Genomic DNA, 26,323 nt, shown 5'->3' on the forward strand with positions numbered 1-26,323 from the left:
TCAGATACCATACAGTCATCCATGGTGTACAATCAACTGTTCACAGTACCATCATATAGTTGTGCATTCATCACACCAATCTATTTTTGAACATTTTCCTTATACCAGAAAGAATCAGAGTAAGAGTATAAAATAAAAATAAAAAAGAACACCCAAATCATCCCCCCATCCCACCCTATTTTTCATTTAGTTTTTGTCTCCATTTTTCTACTCATCCATCCATACACTGGATAAACGGAATGCAATCCACAAGGTTTTCACAATCACACTGTCACCCCTTGTAATCTACATTGTTATACAATTCTCTTCAAGAGTCAGGGCTACCGGGTTGGAGTCTGATAGTTGCAGGTATTTACTTCTAGCTATCCCAATACATTAAAACCTAAAAACTGTTATCTATATGGTGTATAAGAATGTCCACCAGAGTGATTTCTCGACTCCATCTGAAATCTCTCAGCCACTGAAGCTTTATTTCGTTTCATTTCGCACCCCCCTTTTGGTCAAGAAGATGTTCTCAATCCCATGATGCCGGGTCCAGATTCATCCCCGGGAGTCATATCCTGCATTGCCAGGGAGATTTACACCCCTGGGAGTCAGGTCCCACTTGGGGTGGGGGGGTGGGGTGGGCAGTGAGATCACCTGCCAAGGTGGCTTAGTTGGGGTGGGGGGGCACATCTGAGCAACAAAGAGGCACTCGGGGGAGACTCTTAGGCACCAATTATAAGCAGTTTTAGCTTCTCCTTTGCAGTAATAAGCTTCATAGGGGCAAGCCTCAAGACAGCAGGCTCAGCATGTCAAGCAGTCAGTCCCCAATGTTTGTGAGAACATCAGCAACAATCCAGGTGAGGAAGTCCAATACTGCCACATTCTCCCCCAGCTCCTCAGGGGGGCCCCAAATATATATTTTTATTCTCCTCCCAAATTACTTTGGGATGTTACAAACTATTTTTAGTTTTTCTTATACAAACTTTTTTTTAAAGTATCTTGTATCATTTCCTTAATGTCTTTTATCCTGTCTTTTGTCTCAATGTCTCATCCATTTATCTGTTTTGTGAGTATGTCTTTCTGGTGTGCTTTCATTGTCTGTAGGGATGCTATGCTTAAGTCTCTTTTTTTTCCCCCTTAAAAAACTTTGTATGGGATTTGACCACAGTCATTTCAATTGCTGATTTTTAAATACAGTTAGTTTTCCTCAACTTTTAGAAGGAGGCCTGGCACAGAATAGCTATTCTAACTTCACACTCTCAAGCTCCCACTTGTTTTCACATAATATTCTAAAATATAGTTCCTTGCATTCTGAGATAATGTGGTACTGCTCCTCTTCACCACTTTTATCTGGACCTTCTTTTTATTACTTTGTTTCTTATCTAGTCAATTATATTCTCAGCAGTTCCTTTCTCATTGTGAGGCTTGGTCCTAGAAAAGAGCTTTAGTTGGTTAGTTTTACGAACTTCATGAATAGGATAGAGACCCTTCAGACTTTACAACAGACTTTTTTTTCACTCACTCATTATCACTGTGTGAAAAACCAATTCCAGTTTCAGCTGGTTTTCTTAAACTGGTTCTCCAAGCTTTCCACTGAGTACCTCTGACTACTTTTGGATTCTCGGATCCATCAGCTATTCCATTGCTTCCTTCTGCTTCTTCCTACACACATAATAATAAATATAAACCTTAGAGCTACTGGTGGTTTGTCCCCAACCTGCTGGTATTTGGGAGTCTGTTGTGAAACAAGATCAACTGATTTTGTTGTCAATGTTTGCATAGATTTTTAGCTTCCCTATCCTATTTGCTTTGTTTTTTGCTCATACAGAGTTTTAAAAAAATTATCACTTCCCAGAACCCCTAAAATGGAAATTTAGCCCACTTAGAAATACTGAGATTAATGTTTAGTCTTATACAAGTTATTTTATTTCCTTTTTATTTCCTCAATTTTCCTGAATTGAATGAACCTTTGCCCATATTTATCTTCCAGTGATTTCAAAGTTCTACAACATAACTGTATTCTGTTGGTACTAAAGTACAAAATGCTTAGATTTCTAATCATATTTGAACCTAAATTTCTCTTTCACCATCTATAATTTAAAACAATCAATAACTTCTTCTCATTTCTTTATCAAGACTTCAGCATACTGTTACCCCACCCACATTAGAATATTAGATCCGAACTGTCATTTCTCCTTGTGTTATATAACTTAATAAACTTTCCTAACAACTGCATAAAACTTCAAGTTTTATTAGTTTTTGTTGTTGTTGTTGATGATTTGGAGCTATGAACCCCCAAAAAAACATGTTCTTAAACTCAATCCATTCCTGTGGGTGTGAACCCACTGTAAGTAGGGCCTTTAAGGTATAGACCACCTCAGTCAGAATGGGTCTTAACCTATTACTGGAGTCCTTTATAAGCAGGATGAAATTCAAACACAGAGAGAAAGTCACAGGAAGCAAGAAGCTGGAAGTTAACAGAACCCAAAAGAGAAGGGAGAGGCAAGGAGAGGCTGCCATCGGCATTGCTATATGATAGAGGAGCCAAGGGCCCAGGATCACTGACAACCAGTCCTAGATCACCAGCAGGCAGCCCCAGAATGATGATGCCTCGACTTGGACTGCTTCTAGCCTCAAAACTCTGAGCCAATAAACTCTCATTTTTTAAGCCAACTCACTTCATGGTATTTGTTTTAGCAATGAGATACCTAAAACAATACTGTCATAGGAAACCATTGTTCAAATTATTATTTATGAGCCAAAAGGCTCACTGGTACCCACCATAGAACTATTGAGGTTTTTAATTAATGAAGTGGTAATTTTCTCCCTTTCTCTCAGTAAGAAAAGAGAAATAAACTAAGATTATCAAATTCTACCACTGTGAGTCCTCAACCACAAATAAAGTGCATATATTGCAACAAGGGAAGAGAACATGCTATTTAAAACTTCTGACAGAAGTTGCTCTTTAACCAGAAAGCATCCTTTCTTTCTGTTTATTTATTCATACTTCAAAAAATTATTTGACAGGGCTGGTTCTATGCACTTAAGATACAACAAAAAACAAAACAGAGGTCCTGCTCTCACGGAGTTTATATTCTAGAGGAAACAGAAACAAACAAATAAGGACATAAGTATAAAACAAACAGGTATTTACTGTGACGGTAGTCTGGAAAGGTTTCTCATAATGAAATAATTATTGAATAGGTACTAAACTGTAAGATCTATGAGACACTGACAGATAAACGCATACACAAACATACATTAAGGGAGTAAATGAAGTGATGATTTGAGCTATGTGGTTATTTGGAAGAAAAGCATTCCAGGAAGAGAAAACAGTAAGTACAAAGCCTTGAGATGTAAGAGTGCTTGGTGGTTTGAGGAAGAGTAAATTAGTATAGCTGGGGTGGAATGGTCAAAGGAGAAGAGACTAGGAAATGAGGTCAGAGAAGTTGCCAGGAGCTAGATGATATAAGCCATTATAAGGACACTGAATTTTATTCTAAGCGAGATAAAAGCCATTGGAGGGTATCAGGCCAAAAGGTGAAACTGATTTATGTTTTAAAAGCATCACTCTGGCTGATGTGAGAAAAGCAGACTGTAGAACAAGAGTAATAAGGAGACCACTAAAGAAGTTTCTGCATTAACCAAAGCAGCGAAGGTGGCTTGGACTATGGTGATAGTGGTAGAGGAGGCAGGGAGAATATGTATAGTATGTCCCATATAGATAATTTATGAAACTCATATACAATAAAGAGCCTAGAAACATACCCACAAACACATAAAACTAGAAATATGAAAGAAGTAGACTGCATACCAGTGAGGAAAAGAAGCATTAATAAGGCTTGCACAACAGATCTATATAGAAAAACTATTTTATCCATATCTTAAACCATACACAAGAAGCAATTCCAGATAGTCTTTTCAGTAATTGTTACTGAGACAATAGTATCTCTATCTACCAAAGAATGAATTTAGACACCTACCTCACACCATATACAAAAATTAACCCAAAGCGGATCACAGACCAAAAAGTAAGAGCTGAAATTATAAAGCTCTTAGAAGAAAACATGAGTACAGGAATACCTCATTCTATTGTGATAAACAGATACTGCATTTTTTACAAATTGAAGGTTTGTAGTGACCCCACATCAAGCCATATTTCCAACAGCATGTGCTCACTTCATGTCTCTGTGTCACATTTTGATAATTCTCACAATATTTCAAACTTTTTCATTATTATTATATCTGTTACAGTGATCTGTGATCTTTAATGTTACTATTGTAATTGGGGTGCCACAAACTGTGCCAATATAAGACAGCTAACTTAATTGATAAATGTTTTGTGTGTTCTGACTTAATCACTAACCAGCCATTCCACTGTCTCTCTCACTCCTTGGGCCTCCATATTCCCTAACACACAACAATATTGAAATTAGGCCAACTAATAACCCTACAATGGCCTTTAAGTGTTCAAGTTAAAGAAAGAGTCACATGTCTCTCACTTTAAATCAAAAGCTAGAAATGATTAAGCTTAGTGAGAAAGGCGTATCAAAACCTGAGATAGGATGAAAGCTAGGCCTCTTTGCCAAATAGCAAGCTAAGTTGTGAATGCAAAGAAGTTCTTGAAGGAAATTAAAAGTGCTACCTCACTGAATACAAGAATGATAAGGAAGCAAAATAGTCTTATTGCTGATATGGAGAAAATCTTAGTAATCTGGATGGAAGATCAAACCAGCCACAACATTGCCTTAAGCCAAAGACTTTGCCCTAGCTCTCTTCCATTCTATGAAAGCTGAGAGTTGAGGAAGCTGCACAAGAAAAGTGTGAAGATAACAAAGGCTGGTTTGGGAGGTTTAAGGAAAGCAATCTCTATAACACAATGTAGATGAAACACCCTTCTCTTGGGAGAAAATGCCATCTAGGATTTTCATAACTAGAGAGACGTCAATGCCTTGCTTCAAAGTTTGAGAGGACGGGTTGACTCTCTTGTTAGGGGCTAATGCATCTGGTAACTTTAAGTCAAAGCCAAAGCTTCAACATACCATTTTGAAAATCCTAGAACCCCTGAGAATTATGCAAAATCTACTCTGCCCAGGCTCTATAAATGGAAAAACAAAGCCTGGGTGACAGCACATCTGTTTATAACATGGTGGACTGAATATTTTAAGCCCATTGTTGAGAACCACTACTCAGAAAAAGAGATTTCTTTCAAAACATGATTACTCATTGACAATGCACCTGGCCACCCAAGAGCTGTGATGGAAATATACGACAAGATGAATGTTTGTTTTCATGCCTGCTAACACAGCATCCATTCTGTGTGGATTGAGGAGTCACCTCGACTTTCAAGTCTTATTATTTAAGAAATATATTTTGGGGTGATGTCATTAACATGGCAACATAAGACATCCTCTGAAAATATCTACCCAGAAATTTAGAGAATAAAAGGAAAAATCCCGCTTGTTTAGAACTCTGAAGCACAGTAGAGACCGAAGGACCCTACAAATGCTGAATCAAAGAGGCCACATCTGAGCAACAAAAGAGGTTGACTGGGGGTGACTCTTAGGCACAATTATAAATAGGCTTAGCGTCTCCTTAGGCGGCAAGAAGTAATGAAGTTGTGAGGTATGCAACTAGGTAATGGACCTTGAGGACAGAATATTGAGTGAAATAAGCCAGTAACAAAAAGAAAAACATTATAATGCCTCACTAATATGGATGTGCCAGTTTGAATTTATTATGTCCCCCAAAACACCATTATCTTTGATGTAATCTTGTGTAGGCAGATATATTGTTGTTGATTAGATTGTAATTCTTTGAGTGTTTCCATGGAGATGTGACCCACCCAACTGTGGGTGATGACTCTGATTGGATAGTTTCCATGGAGGTGTTGCTCCACCCATTCAGAGTTGGTCTGAATTAAATTACTGGAGCACTATATAAGCTCAGACAGAAGAAGCAAGCTTGCTACAGCCAAGAGGGACACTTCGAAGCTGAGACAGTAGCTGCAGATGAGAGACAGTTTGAAGATGGCAGTTGAAAGCAGACTTTTGCTCCAGAGAAGCTAAGAGAGGACAAATGCCCCAAGAGCAACTGAGAGTGACATTTTGGAGGAACTGCAGCCTACAGAGGAACATCCTGGGAGAAAGCCATTTTGAACCCAGAACTTTGGAGCAGACACCAGCCACATGCCTTCCCAGCTAGCAGAGGTTTTCCGGACACAATTGGCCATCCTCCAGTGATGGTACCTGATTGCTGATGTGTCACCTTGGACACTTTACAGCCTTAAGACTGTAACTTTGTAACCAAATAAACCCTCATTTATAAAAACCAATCCATCTCTGGTGTTTTGCATTCTGGCAGCATTAGCAAACCAGAACAACGGATTAACTATAATGTGCAAACTCTGAGAATATAATCTTAGAGCACAGGTTAGCAGGGGAAAGCTTATTGTAAAGGTCCCTAGACTGTAAGCTTTTACAGCAGTCATATGTATTCCGGAGTTGTAACTGTTAACTCTAAAGTCTGAGATGCTGAGCACTTTGTATATAACTTGGTCGGTCTCTGGAACTTCAGGTATCTGTGTATCACCTGAGACTCAGAGCTAGAGTTCAGCAGCTATGAATGCCAGTATTACCCATACAGCAACTGTTAGAAAAACTAAAAAAGAGCCCAAACTTCAATTACAGATATGAATGAAGTAGATCTAAAAAGTGGTTAGGACTAAGGCAAATCAGAATAAAGGGTAAAGGATGATATTGCTAGTGATTTAAAACTTCAACTTCTGTGTAGACCAAGGAAAGAGATGGTTATTTGGTGAAAATCTGTATTTTCTGTAGCACACTATATAACTTAACTTGTATGACTGGTTTATTCAAACACCATAATTACATAGAACTTTGAATAGGGAGTGAAACCTGGATGGTTTGTAAAGGTTAGTGTGAAGCCCCGATACATCCCAGAGTAATTTGGGCAGAAAATAAAAATGTATTTGCAAAGCCCTCTTGAGGGACTGGGAGATAATGTGGAAATATTAAACTTCCCCACCTGGGGAATTACTGATATTATCACAAGCATTGGGAACCACAAATTCAGAAGGCCGAAACTGTGATCTTGGCACTTGCCCTAATGAAGCCTGTTATTGCAAAGGTAGAGGATAAGCCTACTTATAATTGTGCTTAACAGTCACCCCCAGAGAACCTCTTTTGTTGCTCATGTGTGGCTTCTCTCTCTGAGCCAACTCTGAGGTAAACTCACTGCCCTCCCCTCTATGAGGGACATGACTCCCAGGAGTGTAAATCTCCCTGGCAATGTGGGATGTGACTCCTGGAGATGAGCCTGGACCTAACATCGTGGGATTGAGAAAGCCTTCTGGACCAAAAGGGTGAAGAGAAATTAAACAAAATTAAGTTTCAGAGCTGAGAGATTTCAAATGGAGGTGAGAGGTCATTCTGGAGGTTATTCTTATGTGTTATATAGATATCCCTTTCTAGTTTTTAGTGTATTAGAATAGCTAGAAGGAAATACCTGAAACTGTTGTACTGCAACTCAGTAGCCTTAATTCTTGAAAATGATTGTATAACTATAGCTTAGCTGGTGTGACTGTGTAATTGTGAAAACCTTGAGGCTCATACTCCTTTTATCCAGCTTATGGACAGTGAGTAAAAAAATGGGGACAAAATTAAATGAGTAATAAGGGGGGATTGAGAGGATGGGATGTTATGGGTGTTCTTTTTAACTTGTATTTTTATTCTTGTTTTTATTTTATTTATTTATTTATTTTTGGAGTAATGAAAATGTTCAAAAATTGACCGTGGTGACGAATGCACAACTATATGATGATACTGTGAATGACTGTACACTGTGGATGACTGTACGGTATGTGAATATATCTCAATAAAACTGAATTAAAAAAAAAAACTTATAGAATGCAGCAAACACAGTGCTGAGGGAAACTTATAACCCTAAACTGTTACATGAAAAAAGGAAGAAAGAGCAAAAATTAAAGATCTAACTGCACATCTGAAGGAACTAGGAAAGGAAAAGCAAACTAATCCCAAAGCATGTAAAAGGAAATAAATAACAATTAGAGCAGAAATAATTGAAATTGAGAATTTAAAATAACAGAATTTAGCAAATCAAAAGCTGGTTCTTTAAAAAGATCAATAAAATTGACAACACTTAGCTAGGCTGACAAAGAAAAAAGAGAAAGATGCAATTAAGTAAAATCAGACATGAGAGGTGGGACATAACTACTGATCCCACATCAATAAAAAAGGATCATAAGAGGATGTTTTGAACAACTGTAGGCCAACAAATTAGAAATTTTAGATGAAATGGACAAATCCCTAGAAAGACATAAAAAACCTACAATGACTCTAGAAGAAATAAAAGGTCTCAACAGACCAATTACAAATAAAGATTCAATGAGTCATCAGAAACCTCCCAACAAAGAGAGCGCAAGACCAGATGGCTTCACAGGTAAATCCTACCAATGATTCCAAGAAGAATTAATACCAATACTGCTCAAACTCTTCCAAAAAAAAAAAACTGAAGAAAAAGGGCACAACACTACCTAAGGCATTCTAGAGAGGCCAACATCACCCTAATAACAAAGCCAGATAAAGATACTACAAGAAAAGAAAACTACATGCCAAATTCTCTTATGAATATAGAGGTAAAAACACTCAACAAAACACTTGCAAAACAAATCCAACATCACATTAAAGAATTATACACCATGATCAAGTGGGTTTTATCCAAAGCCCACATGCAACGGGGGTTCAACATTAAGAATATCAATTAATGTAATACATCACATTAACAAATCAAAGGGGAAAAAAACCATAGTACTCAATGGTGAAAGACTGAAATCTTTCCCTCTAAGATTGGGAACAAGACAGGGATGCCCAATGTCACCACTGTTAGTCAACATTGTAGTGGAAGTTGTAATAAGAAAAAGAAATAAAAGTCACCAAAATTGGAAAGGAAGAAGTAAAACTTTCACCATTTGCAGAAGACATGATCCTACGTGTAAAAAATCCTAAAAATCTACAACTAAGCTACTAAGGCTAATGAACAAGTTCAGCAAAGTGGCAGGATACAAGATCAACATGTAAAAATCAGTAGTGTCTCTATGCACTAGTAATGAGCATCTGAGGAAGAATTCAAGAAAAAAGATTCCACTTACAATAGCTACTAAAGAATCAAATATCTGGGAATAAATATAGCAAAGGATGTAAAAGACCTGTACACAGAAAACTACAAAACATTGCTTAAAGAAATCAAAGAAGACCTAAATAAATGGAAGGACATTCTGTGTTCATGGATTGGAAGACTAAATATCATTAAGATATCAATTCTACCCAAATTGATTTACACAACCTACTTAGCAGAAATGGAAAAGCCAATTATTGAATTTATTTGGAAGGGTAGGGGGCCCCGAATAGCCAAAAACATCTTGAAAAAAGAAGAACGTGATTGGAGGACTCACACCTCCTGACTTGAAACATACTGCAGAGCTACAGTGGTCAAACGGCATGGTACTGGCATAAAGACACATATACTGATCTATGGAATCGAACTGAAAGTTCAGAAAGTTTGAGAAGGCTGCCAATTCCACCCAACTGGGACAGAATAGTCTCTTCAACAAATGGTGCTGGGAGAATTGGCTCTCCATTCCTAAAAGATTAAAAGAGGATTGCTACTTCACATCTTACACAAAAATTAACTCAAAATGGATCAAAAACCTAAATGTAAGAACCAGGACCATAAAAATCCTAGACGAAAATGTAGGGAACATCTTCAAGATTTTGTGGTAGGCAGGGATTTCTTAAGAGTTTACAACCAATGCACAAACAACAAAAGAAAAAACAGATTAATGGGATCTCCTCAAAATTAAAAACTTCGATGCTTCAAAGGACTTGGTCAAGAAAGTGAAAAGGCAGCTACCCAATGGGAGAAAATATTTGGAAACTACATATCTGATAAAGGTTTAATATCCAGAATGTATAAGGAAATCCTACAACTTGACAATAAAAAGACAAACAACCCAATTTAAAAATGGGCAAAAGACTTAAATAGACATTTCTACAAAGAGGAAATGCAAATCAAAACCACAATGAGATATAACTTCACACCCACTAGAAATGGCTACTATTAAAAAAGCAAAAAATTACAAGTGCTGGAGAGGATATGGAGAAATAGAAACAGTTATTCACTGCTGGTGGGAATGTAAAATAGTGCAGCAACTGTGGTAGACAGTTTGACGGTTCCTCAGAAAGCGAAGTATAGAACTACCATACGACCTGGCAACCCCACTACTACGTATATACCCAGAACCGAAAGCAGAGATGAGAACAGATACTTGCACACCTATTTTCATCGCAGAATTATTCACAGTTCCCCAAAGATGGAAGCAACCAAGTGTCCCTCAAATGATGAATGGATAAGCAAAATGTGGTATAGACATATGATAGAATATTATTCAGCATTAAGAAGATATGAAGTCCTGATGCATGAGATAATATGGACCAATTTAGAAGACATTTTGCTGAGTGAAATAAGCCAGATACAAAAGGACAAATATTTTTTGATCTCTCTAATATGAACTAAGAATAATGAGCAAACTCATAAAGTTAGAATCTAGAATACAGGCTACCAGGAGATAGAATAGGAGTAAAGAATGGGAAACTGATGCTTAATTTGTGCAGAATTTCTATTTAGGCTGATTGTAAAGGTTTGGAATTGGATAGAGAATTAACAGCCCTGAATTATTCAAGTGAATGTGGATGAAAGGGGAAGTTTTAGGTCATGTATGTTATGAGAAGGAAATCTAGAAGATAAAACATGGGACCATATACTGTGAATGATACAAATATAAGAATGTTCTTTCATGAACTATAACAAACATTTGTCACTATTACAAAGTGTTAATAATAGGGTGGTATATGGGAAAAAATACACCTAATGCAAACTATGAACTATAGTTAACAGTAATAAGTTAGTATTCTTTAAACATAAACAAACATAGTGACAGAATTAGATTAGTGGTCATGTAGAGCTGGGGAAGGACGGAGGGATTGAGAGGTGACTGCTAATGGGTATAAGGTTTTTCTTTTTGGAATAATGAAAATACTCCAAAATTGATTGTGATGATGAATGCACAATTATGTGATTATACTAAAAGTCATTGATTGTACACCTTGAATGGATTTATGGTATGTGAATAATTCTCAATAAAACTGCTTAAAAAAAAGTACCCAGCAAATTAAAAGAAATAATGAATAATTTGGACATTTGTTAGTATTAATTGAAGTTTATGCATAACTGGGGAATGACACTGAAAGCATTTTTGTAATGGTTCTTTTAAAAGGAAGATAGTATATTTCTTCTGATTTGGCAAAAAAAAAAAAAAAGATGGAACACTTCCAAATTCATTGCATGAGGCCAGCATTATCCTGATACCAAAGCTAAAGACATCATAAGAAAACTATGAATCAATATCCTTTATGAATACAAATACAAATATCCTCACAAAAATACTAACAAACCAGCAGCATATTAAAAGAATTACACACATACCATGACCAAGCAGGATTTATCCCAGGAATGCAACAGTGATTCAACATAAGAAAAATCAACGTGATACATCACATTAATAGAACGAAGGAATAAGAAAACACATAATCATCTCAATTGACCAGTAGAGTTACTTCATAGAATCCAACATTCTTTCATAATAAAAATACTCAATAAATTAGGAATAGAAATTACTTTCTTCAACACGACAAAAGGCATTTATGACAACTCCACAGCTATCCGACTGAAAGCTTGCCCCTAAGATCAGGAACATGACAAGGATGCCACCTTCACCACTTCTATTCAATAGTATACTAAAGTTCTAGTCAAAACAATTATACAAGAAAAAGAAATAAAAGGCATTCAAATTGGAAGGAACAAATAAAATTCTTTATAGATGAAGGAAATCATAAAGAATACAAAAAAACCTATTAGAGCTGATAAACAATTCAGAAAAGTTGCAGATACAAGATTAATGCATAATTCTATACCCAAGCAATAAACATTCTGAAAAGAAATTAAGAAAGCACTTCCACTTACAACAGAATCAAAAAGAATAAAATACCTAGAAATAAAATTAATCAAGGAGGCGCAAAACTTGTACATTGAAAAACTACAAAACATTGCTGAACAAAATTTAAAAGCCCTACATAAATAGAAAGCTAACCTGTGTTCATGGACTATAAGACTTAATATTGTTAAGATGGCAATACTCCCCAAAGCAATCTACTGATCCAATGCAATTTCTATCAAAATCCCAATGGTGTTTTTTGCAGAAACAGAAAAACCCGTCTTATAATTCCTACGGAATTGCAAGAGGCCCTGAATAGAAAAAAATAATCTTAAAAAAGAGGAATAAAGTTGGAAGGCTTAACATTTCACGATTTCAAAGCATACTACAAAACAACAGTAATCAAAACAATGGGAATTGAGAGTCCAAAAACAAACCCATACATCTATGGTCAAGTGATTTAGACAAAGGTCATGGGTTGAATTATGTCCCCCAAAAGATATGTTGAAATCTTAACCCCAAGTATCTCAGAATGTACCCCTATGAGGAATAGGTTCATCACAGATGGAATTAGTTAAAATGAGACCGAACCGGATTAGGGGGGCACTAATCTAATCTGCCTGTTGTCCTTAAAAGAGGGAAATATGGACACACAGATACAGAAAGAGAAGAAGGCCATACGATGACAGATGCAGAGACTGAAGTGCTGCAGCCACAAGACATGGAATGCCAAGGATGGCTAGCAAACCAACAGAAGTTAGGGAGAGGCAAGGAAGGACTCTCCCCTACAGGTTTCAGAGGGGGTAAGGCTCTGCCAACAATTTGATTACAGGCTTCTAGCCTTCAGAATTGTGAAACAACAAATTTTTGTTGTTTTAAGCCACCAAGTTCGTGGAAATTTGTAATGGCAGCCAAAAGAAACTAAGTCAGGTGCAAAAGCCTTTCCATGTGGAAAAGAACAGTCTCTTCAACAAATGATGGCGGACAACTGAATATCCACAAGCAAAAGAATGAAGTTGAACCCTTACCTCACAACATATACAAAAACTAACTGCAAATAGATCCAAGACCTAAATGTATGAGCTAAAACTATAAAATTCTAGTAAGAAAATATACATGTAAACTTTTTGTGGCCTTGTAAATCTTTGTGACCTTGTATTAGGCAATAGTTTCTTAGAAATAACACCAAAAGCAACAAAAAAAATGAACTGGACTCCATCAAAATTAAAAGCTTTTGAGTGTCAAAGGACACTATCAAAAAACTGAAAAGACAACACACAGAATGGGAAAAAGTAGTTGCAAATCATCTCTCTAATAAATGCCTAGTATGCAGAATATATAAAGAACCCTTAGAACAAAAAAATTGATAACTCATTAAAAAATGGGCAAATGATTTAATTAGACATTTATCCAAAGAAGACATACCAACGGCCATTTTAAAAGCATATGAGGAGAGCCCAGGAAGAAGATGGCGGAATAGAGAGGAGTGGAAGCTAGTTTGTCCCCCTGGAACAACTAATAAACAACCAGGAACAACAACAAATAATCTGGAACTGTGGGGGGACAAATGTGACTGTCCACTCATTGTACACCAACCTGAATTGGGAGGAATGCCCGAGATTGCAGCATAAAATCTGTAAGTAAAAACTGCAGATCCAGCCAGGAGCGCCCCCCTCCCCACCCCCCACCCCCCACCCATGGCCTGAATGGCAAAGCCTCACAGTACCAGAGAGCAGCACTCTCCCAGCAAGCAAATATAGCTCAGCTGAGCTCTAACTGGGGTTTTAATTAACAAATGTGGGCTGCTCAATACCAGCCATGAATCCCCAACAAGCAGACAGAGGCTTTTGGTGATGACTGGCCTTGGAGAGCCAGAAGGTGGCCGTGGACTGGCCCTGAATGGGGCTTTCTGTCTCTTTTTTGATCAGTGGAGAAAGCATCAGCCATTTTTAGTTCCCAGTGCTCTGACCCAGACAAGGGTGGAGACAGCACAGGGAGAGAGACTATTCAAATGTAAATGACCTCTCCCTAGGGTGGATGTATCTTCCCTAAGGGGAAGAAGGTGGTGCTAAGCTCTACTACCCGCCTTCTATTCAGAACCAGACCCCAGAGCTTGGGGGAAAACAGCCACAGGCCACACCTCCTTACACCAGTTGGGAACTACAGGCTGACAGGCGCCACCTGCTGGGCAGAAAATCACAGTGACTTGAGGCTTCACAGGGTGCCTCAAGCTTCTAAGACACCCTCAGGGAAACCGGATACTATTGCCTCCTTCCAAGACCTGAGCCCGTTCTGGTCTGGGGAAACCTGATTGGAGTAACCAAGGAAACCAGATGCCTAGACAACAGAAAACTACAATCTACACTAAGAAAATGAGGTTATGGCCCAGTAAAAGGAACAAACTCATACTTCAACTGAGATACAGGAATTTAAACAACTAATGCTAAATCAATTCAAAAAGTTTAGAGAGGATATGGCAAAAGAGATGAAGTGTATAATGGTAACACTGGGCGTACATGAGGTAGAAAGTTCAAAAAAACAACTGGCAGAATCTATGGAAATGAAAGGCACAACACAAGAGATGAAAGACACAATGGAAACAGACAACAGCAGATTCAAGAGGCAGAAGAAAACACTCAGGAACTGGAGAACAAGACACCTGAAAGCCTTCACACAAAAGAACAGATAGAGAAAAGAATGGAAAAATATGAGCAGCGTCTCCGGGAATGTATGTGTCATGGGTGTCCCAGAAGGAAAAAGAGAAAGGAAAAGGGGCAGAAGCAATAATAGAGGAAATAATCAATGAAAATTTCCCATCTCTTATGAAAGACATAAAATTACGGATCCAAGAAGTGCAGCATGTCCCAAACAGAATTGATCTGAATAGGCCTACACCAAGACACTTAATAATGAGATTATCAAACGTCAAAGATAAAGAGAGACTATAAGTAACAGAAACATTGTATGATGCTTCCTTTAATATAATAAAGACAATATACCAAAGCTAAATGCATATGGTGGGGGGGGACATAGGGGAAGGGTATGGGACTCCTAGGATTGTGATGTCGTCTGACTCTTTATTCTACTTTAGTTTAATGCTATCTTTCCTCTTTCCTTTTGTTGCTTTCTAGCTGTCATGTTCTCTCTCTCTTTTCTTTTTCTTCTCTCTACCTTCTTTGACTCTTCCTCTTTCTTTGTGGAAGAAATGGAGACATCTTTATATATAGTGGCAATGGTGCTGAATACATAAATACATGACTATACAGGGAACCAACAATTGTTTACTTAGGATGGAATGTATGGTGTGTGAACAAAACTGTCTTTAAAAAAATGGGTTGATGAAGAAACCTTGAGGGCACTATATTGAGTGAAATAAGACAGACACATAAGGGCAAATATTGCAGGGTCTCACTGATATGAACTAATTATAATATGTAAATTAACAAATATGAAATATAAGTTACCAGGATATAGAATGAGGCTAAAGAATGGGGAGCAGTTCCTTATTATGAGCAGAATGTTCAACTAGGGTGAACTTAAACATTTGGAAGTGGACAGAGGTGATGGTAGCACATTGTGTGACTAACAGTGCTGAATGGTGTGTGAAGGTGGTGCAAAGGCTAAGCTCAGAGTCACATATGTCACCAGAAGGAAAGCTGAAAGTTAAAATATGGGAATGTATAAAACAATGAAGCTTGTGGTGGACAATGTCCATGATTAACTGGACAAATACTAGAAATCTCTCATGAACTAGAACAAATGTATGACACTGTAACTAGAAGTTAATAATAGAGGGGCATATAGGAAAGAAAATATATACCTATTGCAAACTATATACTACAGTTAGTAGTATTTTAACATTCTTTCATCAACAGTAACAAATGTACTATAACAAAACTATGAATCAATAATGGGAGGGGACAGTGGTTAGGGGTGTGGGAGGATTTGAGTTTCCTTTTTTTTTTGTCTTTATTTCTTTTCTGGAGTAATGAAAATGTTATAAAAATTGAAAAAAGAAATAACTGTGGTGATGGATGCACAGCTGTATGATGGTACCATGGGCAATTGATTGTACCCTTTGGATCTTTGGATAATTGTATGGTATGTGAACAATCTCAATAATAAAAAAATACAAGTCAAAACCATGATGACACCACTTCACACCCACAAGAACAGATATAATTATAAAATATATATAAAAATAAGTGTTGTCAAGGGATGTGGAGAAATTGGAATACTCATACTTGCTGGTGGGAATGTAAAATGGTGCAACCATTGTGGAAAACAGTTTGGCATTTCCTCAAAAAGTTAATCATTCCATTTCTAGGTATATTCCCAAGGAACTTGAAAACATATGTCCCCGCAAAAACTTGTAAACGAATGTTCTTAACAGTGTTATTCATAATAGCCCAAAAGTGGAAAGAACCCAAGTGTCCATCAATGAATGAATAAACAAAATGTGTTGTATTCATATAATAGAATATTATTCAGTCATAAAAAGGACATTACTAGTAACATTAAGCCAGAGTCTCAGGTTAATTTATCTGCATTGGGATTTCTATACTGGTTTGGATTATATACCTGGAGGGCTTCCCCTTCCAATTCTTAACTTAAGAAACAGTGATTAAATTTCCCAATTTTAGTCATATACATTTAAGTTTTATCTTTCTCCACCTGCAAAGTACAGATCTAAAAGTATTAACCTTCTCTCTATCCCTCCATTCTCTGTTCTTTTCACACAGATGATTTCATCTTGAGAAAGAAGAAAGCAATTTATTTAGCTAAATTATAAAAATCCTGAATGACTGATAGCTTTAAACATGGCTCCCCCTTCTCAACTCCTCCAACAGCCTAGCTCCCAAATAAATGTGGGTAATCTAAGAAATAAAATTTAAAACATTTAGAGATCAGCAAAGAATACATAGGGATCAGCCATGAAGGTGGCATTGTGGAGGACCACAACCCAACTTAGCCCTAGGACCAAGAACACACCAGGCATGGAGTCAGACATGAGTTTAATAGGACCTACTTACAGGAGTTATGGTTCTACGGTGGCAGCTGGCCGGGAAAGACAGAAGGCAGCACTTTGCAAAAGTAGGGGGTGCCAGGGATTGGTTTATAAGGGTTAAGACAAGGAAGGGAGGTATGAGAACAGAGTTTAGGTAGGGTCTTGTGACACAAGGGTGTGGAGCTCTGTTATCCACAGCAATCAGGGGAGGAGAGTTTCAATGCTTCGTTAACCATACATGTTTTCCTCCCCTGGGGAGGTCTGATGACTTTTAACAGTTTGTCAAGGTCAACGTAGTCTGCTACGTGAGGGTGGATTGTGGGGGCCCAAAGCCCGGGCCCCTTCCCCTCCACAGTGATTTCAAGTAGCCACCTATTTGACCAGCTCCAATCTGCTGTTGAAAGAAAAGTGAATAGTGACTAAGGAACCTGTGGGGCACTAGCAAGCATACCAATAAACACATTGTGGGAGTCCCAGAAGGAGAAAAGAGAAAGGCACAGAGAGAATATTCAAAGAAATAATGGCTGAAAACTTCCCAAATTTAATGAAAGACATGAATATAAACATACAAGATGCTCTATGAAGTCCAGACAGGATAAACCACACCATGTTATAATCAATCTATTGGATGCCAAAGATAAGGAGAGAACTCTGAACACCTCCAGAGAAGCAATGTGTCACATACAAGGGAGACTCCATAAGATTTCTCATCATAAACCAAGGAGAAAGGTGGCAATAGCCTGATACAGTTAAAGTGCTGAAAGCAAAAAGTTGCTAACCAAGAATTCTATAACTGGCAAAACTGTCTTTCAAAAATGAGGGAAAGATTAAGACATTCCGAGACAAACAAAAGCTAAGGGAATCTGTCACAGCTAGACTGGACCTAAAAGATGCTAAAGAGAGTTCTGCAGGTTGAAAGGAAAGGACAATAGACAATAGATCAAAGCCACATAAAGAAACCAGGCTCTCTGGTAAGGGTAACAAAATGGGTAAATATAAATGTCAGTACTACTGTTTTTTGGTTTGCAACTCTGCCTTTTATTTCCTACAGGATCTAAAAGGCAAACACATAAAATGTAATGATACATCAGTGGTTTGGGACTTATAATGTATAAACATGTCATTTGTGAACTACATAAGGTGGAGGGCCGGAGGAGTACAGAACATTGAAGTTAAGCTGGTATCTAAGCAAACAAGAGTGCTATAGATTTAGGATGTTAAATTCGAGCCCAATGTTAACTACAAAGAAAATATTGGAGAATATGCAAGCTCATACAGACAAAAATTAGAGTACAGATTGCAAGGGACAGGGGACTTTAAGGAATGGGAGTTAATGCATAATGGGTAAAACTTTCTGGGAGATGGGAAAATTTTAGTAAGGGCAGGTGGTGAGTGTACCTCAACTTTGTAAATATGAGTAATCCCACTGAACGGTATGCTTGGAAGTGGTTGACATGGTAAATATACATGATCCCACAATTTAAAAAAAAAAGAAAAAAAAAAGGGTGAGCAACTAAAGTGACAATAAAAATTAAATGCAATGCATCATCCTGGACAGGATCTATCAATGGAGAAGGCTCAAAAGGACATATGAAAAAGGCTATTGGGACACATGAAAAATACACTGTAATAGACTTGGAATATAGACTATAAGCTTTATATCAATGTTAAATTTCTTGAACATGATAACTGCACTTAAGGTGGTTACGTAAGTGAATATCCTTGGTTCTTAGGAAATGTACCCTGCAGTATTAAGAGTCTGAGCAGCAATATACACTCAAGTTTTCAGAAAAATGGACCAATAGACATAGATGGACAGATGGACTGATATATTGATGAAGTGATAGAACAATATGGCAAAGATGGCAAAATGTTAAAATTGGTGGATCTGGGTATCTGGGGGAACAGGGGTATGTTTAGAGTTCTCTGTATGGGGTTTGTATTATTTTTATAACTGTTCTGTAAATTTGAAAGTATTTTGAATAAAAAGTGTTTTAAAAAGTGCAGGATGTCAGTGGTTTCCAAGGTTTTCAGTGTTTGGATATACTCTGTAGTTCTCTCTCATAAAATTTACACCATATATTTTAATTTTGTAGCAAGATGTAGCCATGCAACTCAAGGAAAATGATGCAGGAAATCGTCATCTCAATAGGAAAGATACTATTGAGAAATGAAAGCACTTAAAATCGACATACTAAGTAATCTCTCAAATGCCTTTCCCTGAACTCTAATAAAAGTCCTACGATTCCTATTCTATCTAGAAAAGCAGTGTACTTCTCTGTCACGCTAGAAATAGCATTTGTTTTTTCAACACTTCTCAATAGAAAAATATATGTGCTATCTATAAAGAAACCCAACTTGAAGAGACCAGAGACCGTTGATGCCCGATTTAGGTCACAATCACAAATCTGTAGAAGTTAAACAAGACACATCCTCTGAAAGAAAATTAGATATTCCTTCCTAACACCCACAGAACTCCAGGTACGTACGTGTTTTGTTCTGTTTAAACTGCTTCGGTTCTCAGAGAACGTGTTAACACTGTAGGAAAACACTCAGACGCTACACCAAGTGGCGGTCTCATAGCTCCTACCGCGCCGCTACAAAACTCATTCCACGGCCCATCGGCAAGGCAAGGATGGATGTAATTAAAATACCCCGCGGCCCGGAAACCGAACGATTCGGGGTCAGACAGCCCACCGACAGCTCTGTGCGGTCCCGCGTGCCCGCGCGTCCCCCAGGTGCCCTTGGAAGCAGCGGCCCGCACATCCAGCCGCGCCCGGTCCCGGTGGACTCCAGTTCCGCCCGCCGACCGGTCCCCCCTCTATCCCGCCCCCAGGACCCGGCGAGTCCGCCGCACCAGCTCCGCCCCTGGCCTCCCGTCCCAGCCCCTGGTTCTCCGCACCGATGCAACCCAGTCCAGGACGGGCGTGGCGGGGCCTGGCGAGCTCGGGGGCTCCCGGCAGCACCCTCCTCCCGCGGGCCGCAAAGGCCGGCCCCGGAGCAGGCACTGCCACAGCCCCAACCAGGCCCGCAACGCCGCCCTGGTCTCTCACCTGCGTTCCTACCACGACGATCTGAGGCAGCTGGATAATGTCTGCGCCCACAGTGTTGAAAACGTCCTGGAGCTTGTTGATGACAGGAATTAGCGCCTCCATGACTCCGAGAACACGGGACCCCAGCCCGGCTGGCCGCGGCAATGAATGGGGCCAGGGCCTGGAGTCCGCCGCCTTCCTCCTCTCCTCCGCCTTCTACTCGGGAGCGGGCACCCATTGGACCCGGCCCGCCCGCTACCTGCCCCTTCCCGGCAAGCTATGCGCCAAGAGGGAGATGGGAAGGAGGAATAAAGCCTGCCGGGACTGGTAGTTCTGCAGGGCAAGAGCCCCGTAGCCTACGACTTCCGGAGGGCTGCGCGATGTGGGCGGGCCCCAGGCAGAGCGGGAAGTGTAGCTGGTAACTTCCGTTCACTGGCTTGGGTCAAAAGGCCGGGGAGCGAGGTCGGGAGAGTAGCAGAGAAGGCATACATTTATGCCTGTCTCTGACTGTCTCTGAAGCATATCGGGTGTGAAAACGCCGGTTATGAACTCATTTTAAGTAGAGCGGAGTCTCTCTTGATTATCCAAAATGTCGTTTCATTATTAGGGCTATTCCTCTAGAAGAGCAGGTCGGAAGAGCTTAAAGAATGGCTCATAACACTCAAGTGTAGTTGAGGGCAAAGGTATGCTTGTACTCCAGTACCAGGCGTGGGTGCTGTTTTGCAAAAACATAAAACCAGCCCCGGTTAGAACACGCAGGTTTTTCGGGGTTTTTGTGAAAGCGAGTACAGGAAAAATTTTAGAGTGGTCCTTCTTTCCTATATCTGTATAAGTCATTACTTTTTGTGGCCTGATTCCTGGCAAAATGGAGAACTGATAACTGCCTTGCTTGCTTTTTGCTGAGTGTACCTACAGTTCTATTCCTATGTGTTGTTTTTTTATTTAGACATATTCACTCCACACTTCCAAACTTTCCCATCTAAATGATAGTAAAAATGGTGCCATTTTCTCAAAGACCTAAAGCAGGTACAGAACCCCATCCTTAATTTTTCTCCTTATTTAAGTTATTTGCTAAACTCTCTCCCACTAGATCCTCAGCTTCTTAAGGACAGGGATGTTTGTCTAGCATACCTAGCCCCTAGACAATGACAAACAGGATATCCACAATCACAGTTTTCAATGAGTTTACAAGCCAGAGGAGACAGGTGATGACACCATTATAATTAAATTAGTAAAGGGCTATGGCTGGGTGAACTATAGAGCACTTAACAGGGGGAAGAATGGAAGTCACACAAGATTTCCTGTAAGAAATCACTAGATTTAATTTCCAAGAGGAGCTATCAGGCACTACTTAAGAGTAGTGGATGTTTTTCACTACACAACTTCAGTGGGTGCCATTTACTTGCACAGTCCTATACAAAGACCCTGGGGAGCATGCCCGATTTGTTCAGCAGGACACATGGTAATAGTGTAAATAGTTTGAGGAAAATAATGAAATGTCATCTAAGCATCTTGCCAAGTTTAGAAAGCATCCTCTTCTCTTTGATTCTTTTTAAGAATGCATCAAACTTCTGAATTCCTAGAGAGCAGACAAAAGAGTTATCAAGTCTCTTTATTTTCTACCAAAAATATTAGTAAGAATCAGTTACTCTCAGACCTCTGCTGATGCAACTTTCCTTCTCTTCTTTTTCTCTGACCAGTCTGTCTCCTTCCAAAAAGGAAAAGCAAAGAAAAAGAGGAGGTAGTCACATGGCAAAGCAACGTGGGCATAATCAGTTTACAGCTTCAAAGGGTTAATATGCATGGGGGCAGAAATAACACAACTACATTTTACAATGTTTTATCCCTTGTATGAGGCACCAGTAGATACTTTTTTCCAATTTGCTAATGGGAAAATTAAAAGAGCCAGCATTCATATATTCCAGAAAGGAATGTCATGAATTTTGCAAGAAATTTGGAAGAAATAGTTTTATTGTTAATGTACATAGACTTTAAAAGTTTTCTTTTGTGAAACTTGAGGGTTTTATGTTTTTCTTCATAAGCTTTGTAGATTAGAATGGTGATGACGACACTCATCATTGTGAATGTTAAAATGTATTTGTGACATTGGCTAAATATAAGTATGCCATTGTACTGCGAAATCTATGTAGTCTATCTCATTAAAGAAATCTTTTTGAATAATTAAAAATGTTATTAGTGGTATTCTCTGGTTTTACTAAACTTTGCTGTAATAGTAATACTTTGGTTTTTTTAATCTCAACCATTTGAAACTAAAAATGATTTTCTACTTTTTGTACAAGTAGCACCAAAGATACAAACTTTAATAATGTCAATAATGGGTAGACAGGGTGGGTAGATTTGTGGGCAGGGGAGGCTAATAAGAGTTTACATTTGTATAAGCCATTAATGTTCTGTGAAATCACAGTTGCTGTCTACATTTCATATACAGTGTGAGTATTCATGTATTCTGAAAAGGAATGTTAAGGATATTTTTGTCCTGCACTGATTTTTAATTTCAATTTAAAGCATAATTTATCTCCTGGAATGGAATAGCCAAAGCCTGCCTTTTATGAGCTTGCTTCAGAAATAACAGTGACAGCTTTTTAAATTTTATCTTTTTCCAAGAGAAGAAAAGTCACATAGTGCTCAAAAGTCTTCTATCCCCACCACTAATCAGACTTAAGCAGGACTGTTCTGCAGTTGCCCAGGCCCTAGAGTGTTGAGTTAATCAGGCATAGAGGAAAAGTGTTTAAGGCCGCAGTAATAGGAAGTAATGAGGACTTGAAAAAAAGAGCAGCTCCAATTCGATACCTCTCTCTCTCTCTTTTTTTTTAACCCTAAGGCAGTATACTGTATGTGCAATCTGTTTCACTGGAGGGAAACAAAGCAAACCAATTTGGGTTTCTCCACTCTGTAAGTGCAGAAAACTCTGCTTGTAGGAAAGCCATTTACCAAGAAGTATCTCTTTCCTTATCTAATATAGGATAATGTGTTCCTATATGTGGGTTGCTATGAAATCAAATTAAGCCATTATCAAATACCATCTACAAAGGCTTCTTTAAAAATTATTCTTTTTCAGCCATCCCTCTCTCACTATAGGTTTATGATTTAAACAGGACAGTTTGGTTGCAAATGACAGAAATTTAACTCAAAATAAATGACACAAAAAGAGGAATTAATTCACATAACTAAAGGGTCAAGGCGATCAACTGACCTTGTCCTCAAGATCAACTGGAACTCGGGTCTCAGGCAGCATCAAAACTCTCCCCACCTCTATCTCTGCATCATTTATTTCATTCTTTTAAACCAACTTATTTACTGGGATGAGGTGAGTGGGCAGTGGTGGAGGCAGCAGGGGATGCCTCAGGGCAGGTGGGGCTAAGCGAATCCGGGAAGGAACAGAAACTAAGTTTCTACCCCATTTCCCTGGCATATTGCCTTCCTATTGCTGAGTTAAGTCACCACAAACTTTTTGTGGCTTAAAACAACACAAATTTGTTATCTCACAGTTCTGTAGGTTAGAAATCCAGAAAGAGTCTCAGTGAGCTAAAATCAAAATATCAGCAAGGCTGCATTCCCTTCTGAAAGCCCTAAGGGAGAGTCTATTTCCTTGCCTTTTCTATCTTCTTGAGGCCACTCATATTCCTTGGTTTGTGGTCCCCTTCCAACATTTGCAAAGTCAACAATGTTGCTTTCCTTTCAACTTGATTTCTCCCTGGTTATAACCAGGAAAAGTTCTCTGCTTTTGAATAACCAGGATAAGATTGGGCTCACCTGTGTAATACAGGAAAATTTCCCCATCTGTAGGCCCTTAATGACATCTGCAAACATTTTTCCAAGTTAGGTAACATATTCACAAGTTCCAGGAATTCAGGCAAGGATATTTTTGGGGGCATTATGCTGCTTACTACACCTGAGTAATGTCTGGGTATAGACCTGATCTAAACAGGGACATTTAGAGAACTTCCCTGAGAATTTTTGAATTTGTGTTTAAATGAAAATATTTTCTCGCTCTGGTTATGGAACTATAAGGATGTAAGTCACTGTCCCCAGAGATTGTTTCCTACCACATGGAATAAATTGTTTTGAGAGAGTAAAGTCGGGTCCTTTAAAAACTTCCCCAAATTCATTAATTGTCCCATATTTCTAAATACACATATACAGCACATTATAGAAAGTTTAAGTCCCTTTATTAATTACTCCCTTTTTTCTTCGTTGCCCTTTTCACACTAGCCATGAAACTATTGTTTGTTGAGTGCTTAGTACATGTGAGGCACTGTGAAAATCATTTGCCACCAGCCTTGTGGGATAGGTTTACAGGTGTAGAAACTGAGGTTCCAGGATTTAGTTGGGTAAATTTATATAACTAGCATATGGCAAAGCTGGGATTAAAACTGGCTATTCAGCAAACTCTTAACCACTACACATATCTCCTTATTTCTTAATTTATTCCCTCATTTATTAAACACATATTTAATAAATTCATCTTAGCCAAGCACTAAATTATGCTGGGAGGTCGGGGAGAACTGTGGACGTGACAGAAACATGCCTTTCCCCACAGGCTGACTGTGAGCTCACTGAAGGCAGAAGTGGTGTTTCATTTAACCGTTATCTTCAGCACCTGGTTTATAGTACTAGTCTGGTAGACTTGGGAAGTCTGGAATAACAGGGAATAATTAGCTCCGAGTTGGTAAAATTTGCAACCAGGATTTGTAATCAAGCCTAGACAAAACGCATAAGACTGGGTTGGCATAGGATTCCTCATCAGAATAGCTGCCAAGTTACTTTGCTGGTGTTTGTTCTAACTTTAAATCCCTAATGAGAAGAAATTTATTTTAAATTAAATTGATAATTGGAAAGTATTTTAATAGTTCTTGTAAAAGTTCATTCACACTATTTTTTTAGAACAAATGTGTCCAATATCATTTTATGGCAGTGTTTTGGTCATCAGTCACAGCCAGACCTCCATTACCCATGCCCTCAAATCATAGTGGTGAGTGAAGCTCTAATGTTGATATAATATACACAACTCTAATGGGAAAACCTCTTTTCAAGTTTTGGAAACTGCCCATATTTTGCAAAGATGGTAAAAAAAACAGCTTTAATCAATTTGTGCTGCTCCTCAAGCCTCAAGCATAACACACACTCTGTCAGCAGGTGAAAGAAATTATCTGCAGATGGTAGAACAGACCAGAGGGTTCTGGAGCCAGCTATTGACTCTGGCAAGAAACTGTCAGCCCATTAGAGGGCAGTGTGACAACACAAATAAAAGCAGTGAGGGCCAAAGTAATTCAGTACTTAAAACCCAGTCTTATCTTCTGTCCTTATTTTCTTCCCTTTGCTCAATACCACACACCAATGGAATTTAGCCCTTTTTTCAATCCCTCCACTCCCAAAATGTATTGGCAAATGTGGCATATTTTACTGTTTGAGACAATAGAGTGATTTTATACCACAACAAAACCAATGTCTGAAAACTGCATCTTAAGACATCCCTGTTCCTAGGCTGCTTCACCTACCTTATCTCTGGGAATTGCTCATTAGCCTCTTATTTACAGCTGCTCCAGGCTGCCAACATGCATTTCTAGAAGCTCTTCAAATCTCCTTCCTCCTGTTTTTCAGGCTTCCTTTTTGTTTCCCCTACACCAACTCTTTCTTCTTTTATTTTTTTACAGGGGAGAGAATTTAGCTTTGTGGTGATTAATTTCATGTATCAACTTGGCTAGGTTAAGAGCTCCAATTGTTTGGTCAAGCGCTGCCCTGCTTGTTACATGAGGGTATTTCATAGATGGGATTTGCATCTCCAGGTGTTTACACCTACAATCAACAACAGTGTGGGGAGTCTTCTCATGCAGTCAGATGGAGGGCTTAAAGGCCAGAACTGATAAATTTCAGAGGTCAGCCAGAAGACTCTCTGCCTCATTTTCAGCATTGGTTCTTGCTGGAGTTGCTAGCCAGCCAGCCAGCCAGCTTCCCCTGGGGAATTCAGACCAAGGACTTCAACATCTTTATTGGAGTCTCCAGCTTATGCCTGCCCTATGGAGTTGTGTGCCAGATTTGCCAGCCCCATGGTCAAGTGAGTCAATTCCTTATAATCTGTTAACATATATGTAGAGAGAGTAAGAGATAGATATGTATATAGACAGATATGCATGGTATATGGTGCATATATATACACCATATCCTGTTGGTTCTCTTTCTCTGGAA

At 38.7% G+C, this 26,323-nt stretch overlaps 1 protein-coding gene across 8 annotated transcripts in view; it reads right to left on the bottom strand.

Annotated features, from left to right (window-relative positions):
* Positions 1 to 20,367, bottom strand: part of DNM1L (dynamin 1 like) — a 62,722-nt gene extending 42,355 nt beyond the window's left edge. For 6 of the 8 annotated variants that reach the window (XM_037845063.1, XM_037845062.1, XM_037845065.1 and 3 more), the window contains exon 1: positions 20,138 to 20,367. In XM_037845063.1, the coding sequence (XP_037700991.1) occupies positions 20,138 to 20,239 (102 nt within the window). In that variant the 5' untranslated portion in view covers positions 20,240 to 20,367. The remainder of the gene's footprint in view (positions 1 to 20,137) is intronic. The other 2 variants (XM_037845068.1, XM_037845067.1) reach the window with 1 other exon arrangement.
* Positions 20,368 to 26,323: the final 5,956 nt, after the last annotated feature.

Source organism: Choloepus didactylus, chromosome 8 (assembly GCF_015220235.1).
Source record: "Choloepus didactylus isolate mChoDid1 chromosome 8, mChoDid1.pri, whole genome shotgun sequence".
NCBI classification, from domain to species: domain Eukaryota; kingdom Metazoa; phylum Chordata; class Mammalia; order Pilosa; family Megalonychidae; genus Choloepus; species Choloepus didactylus.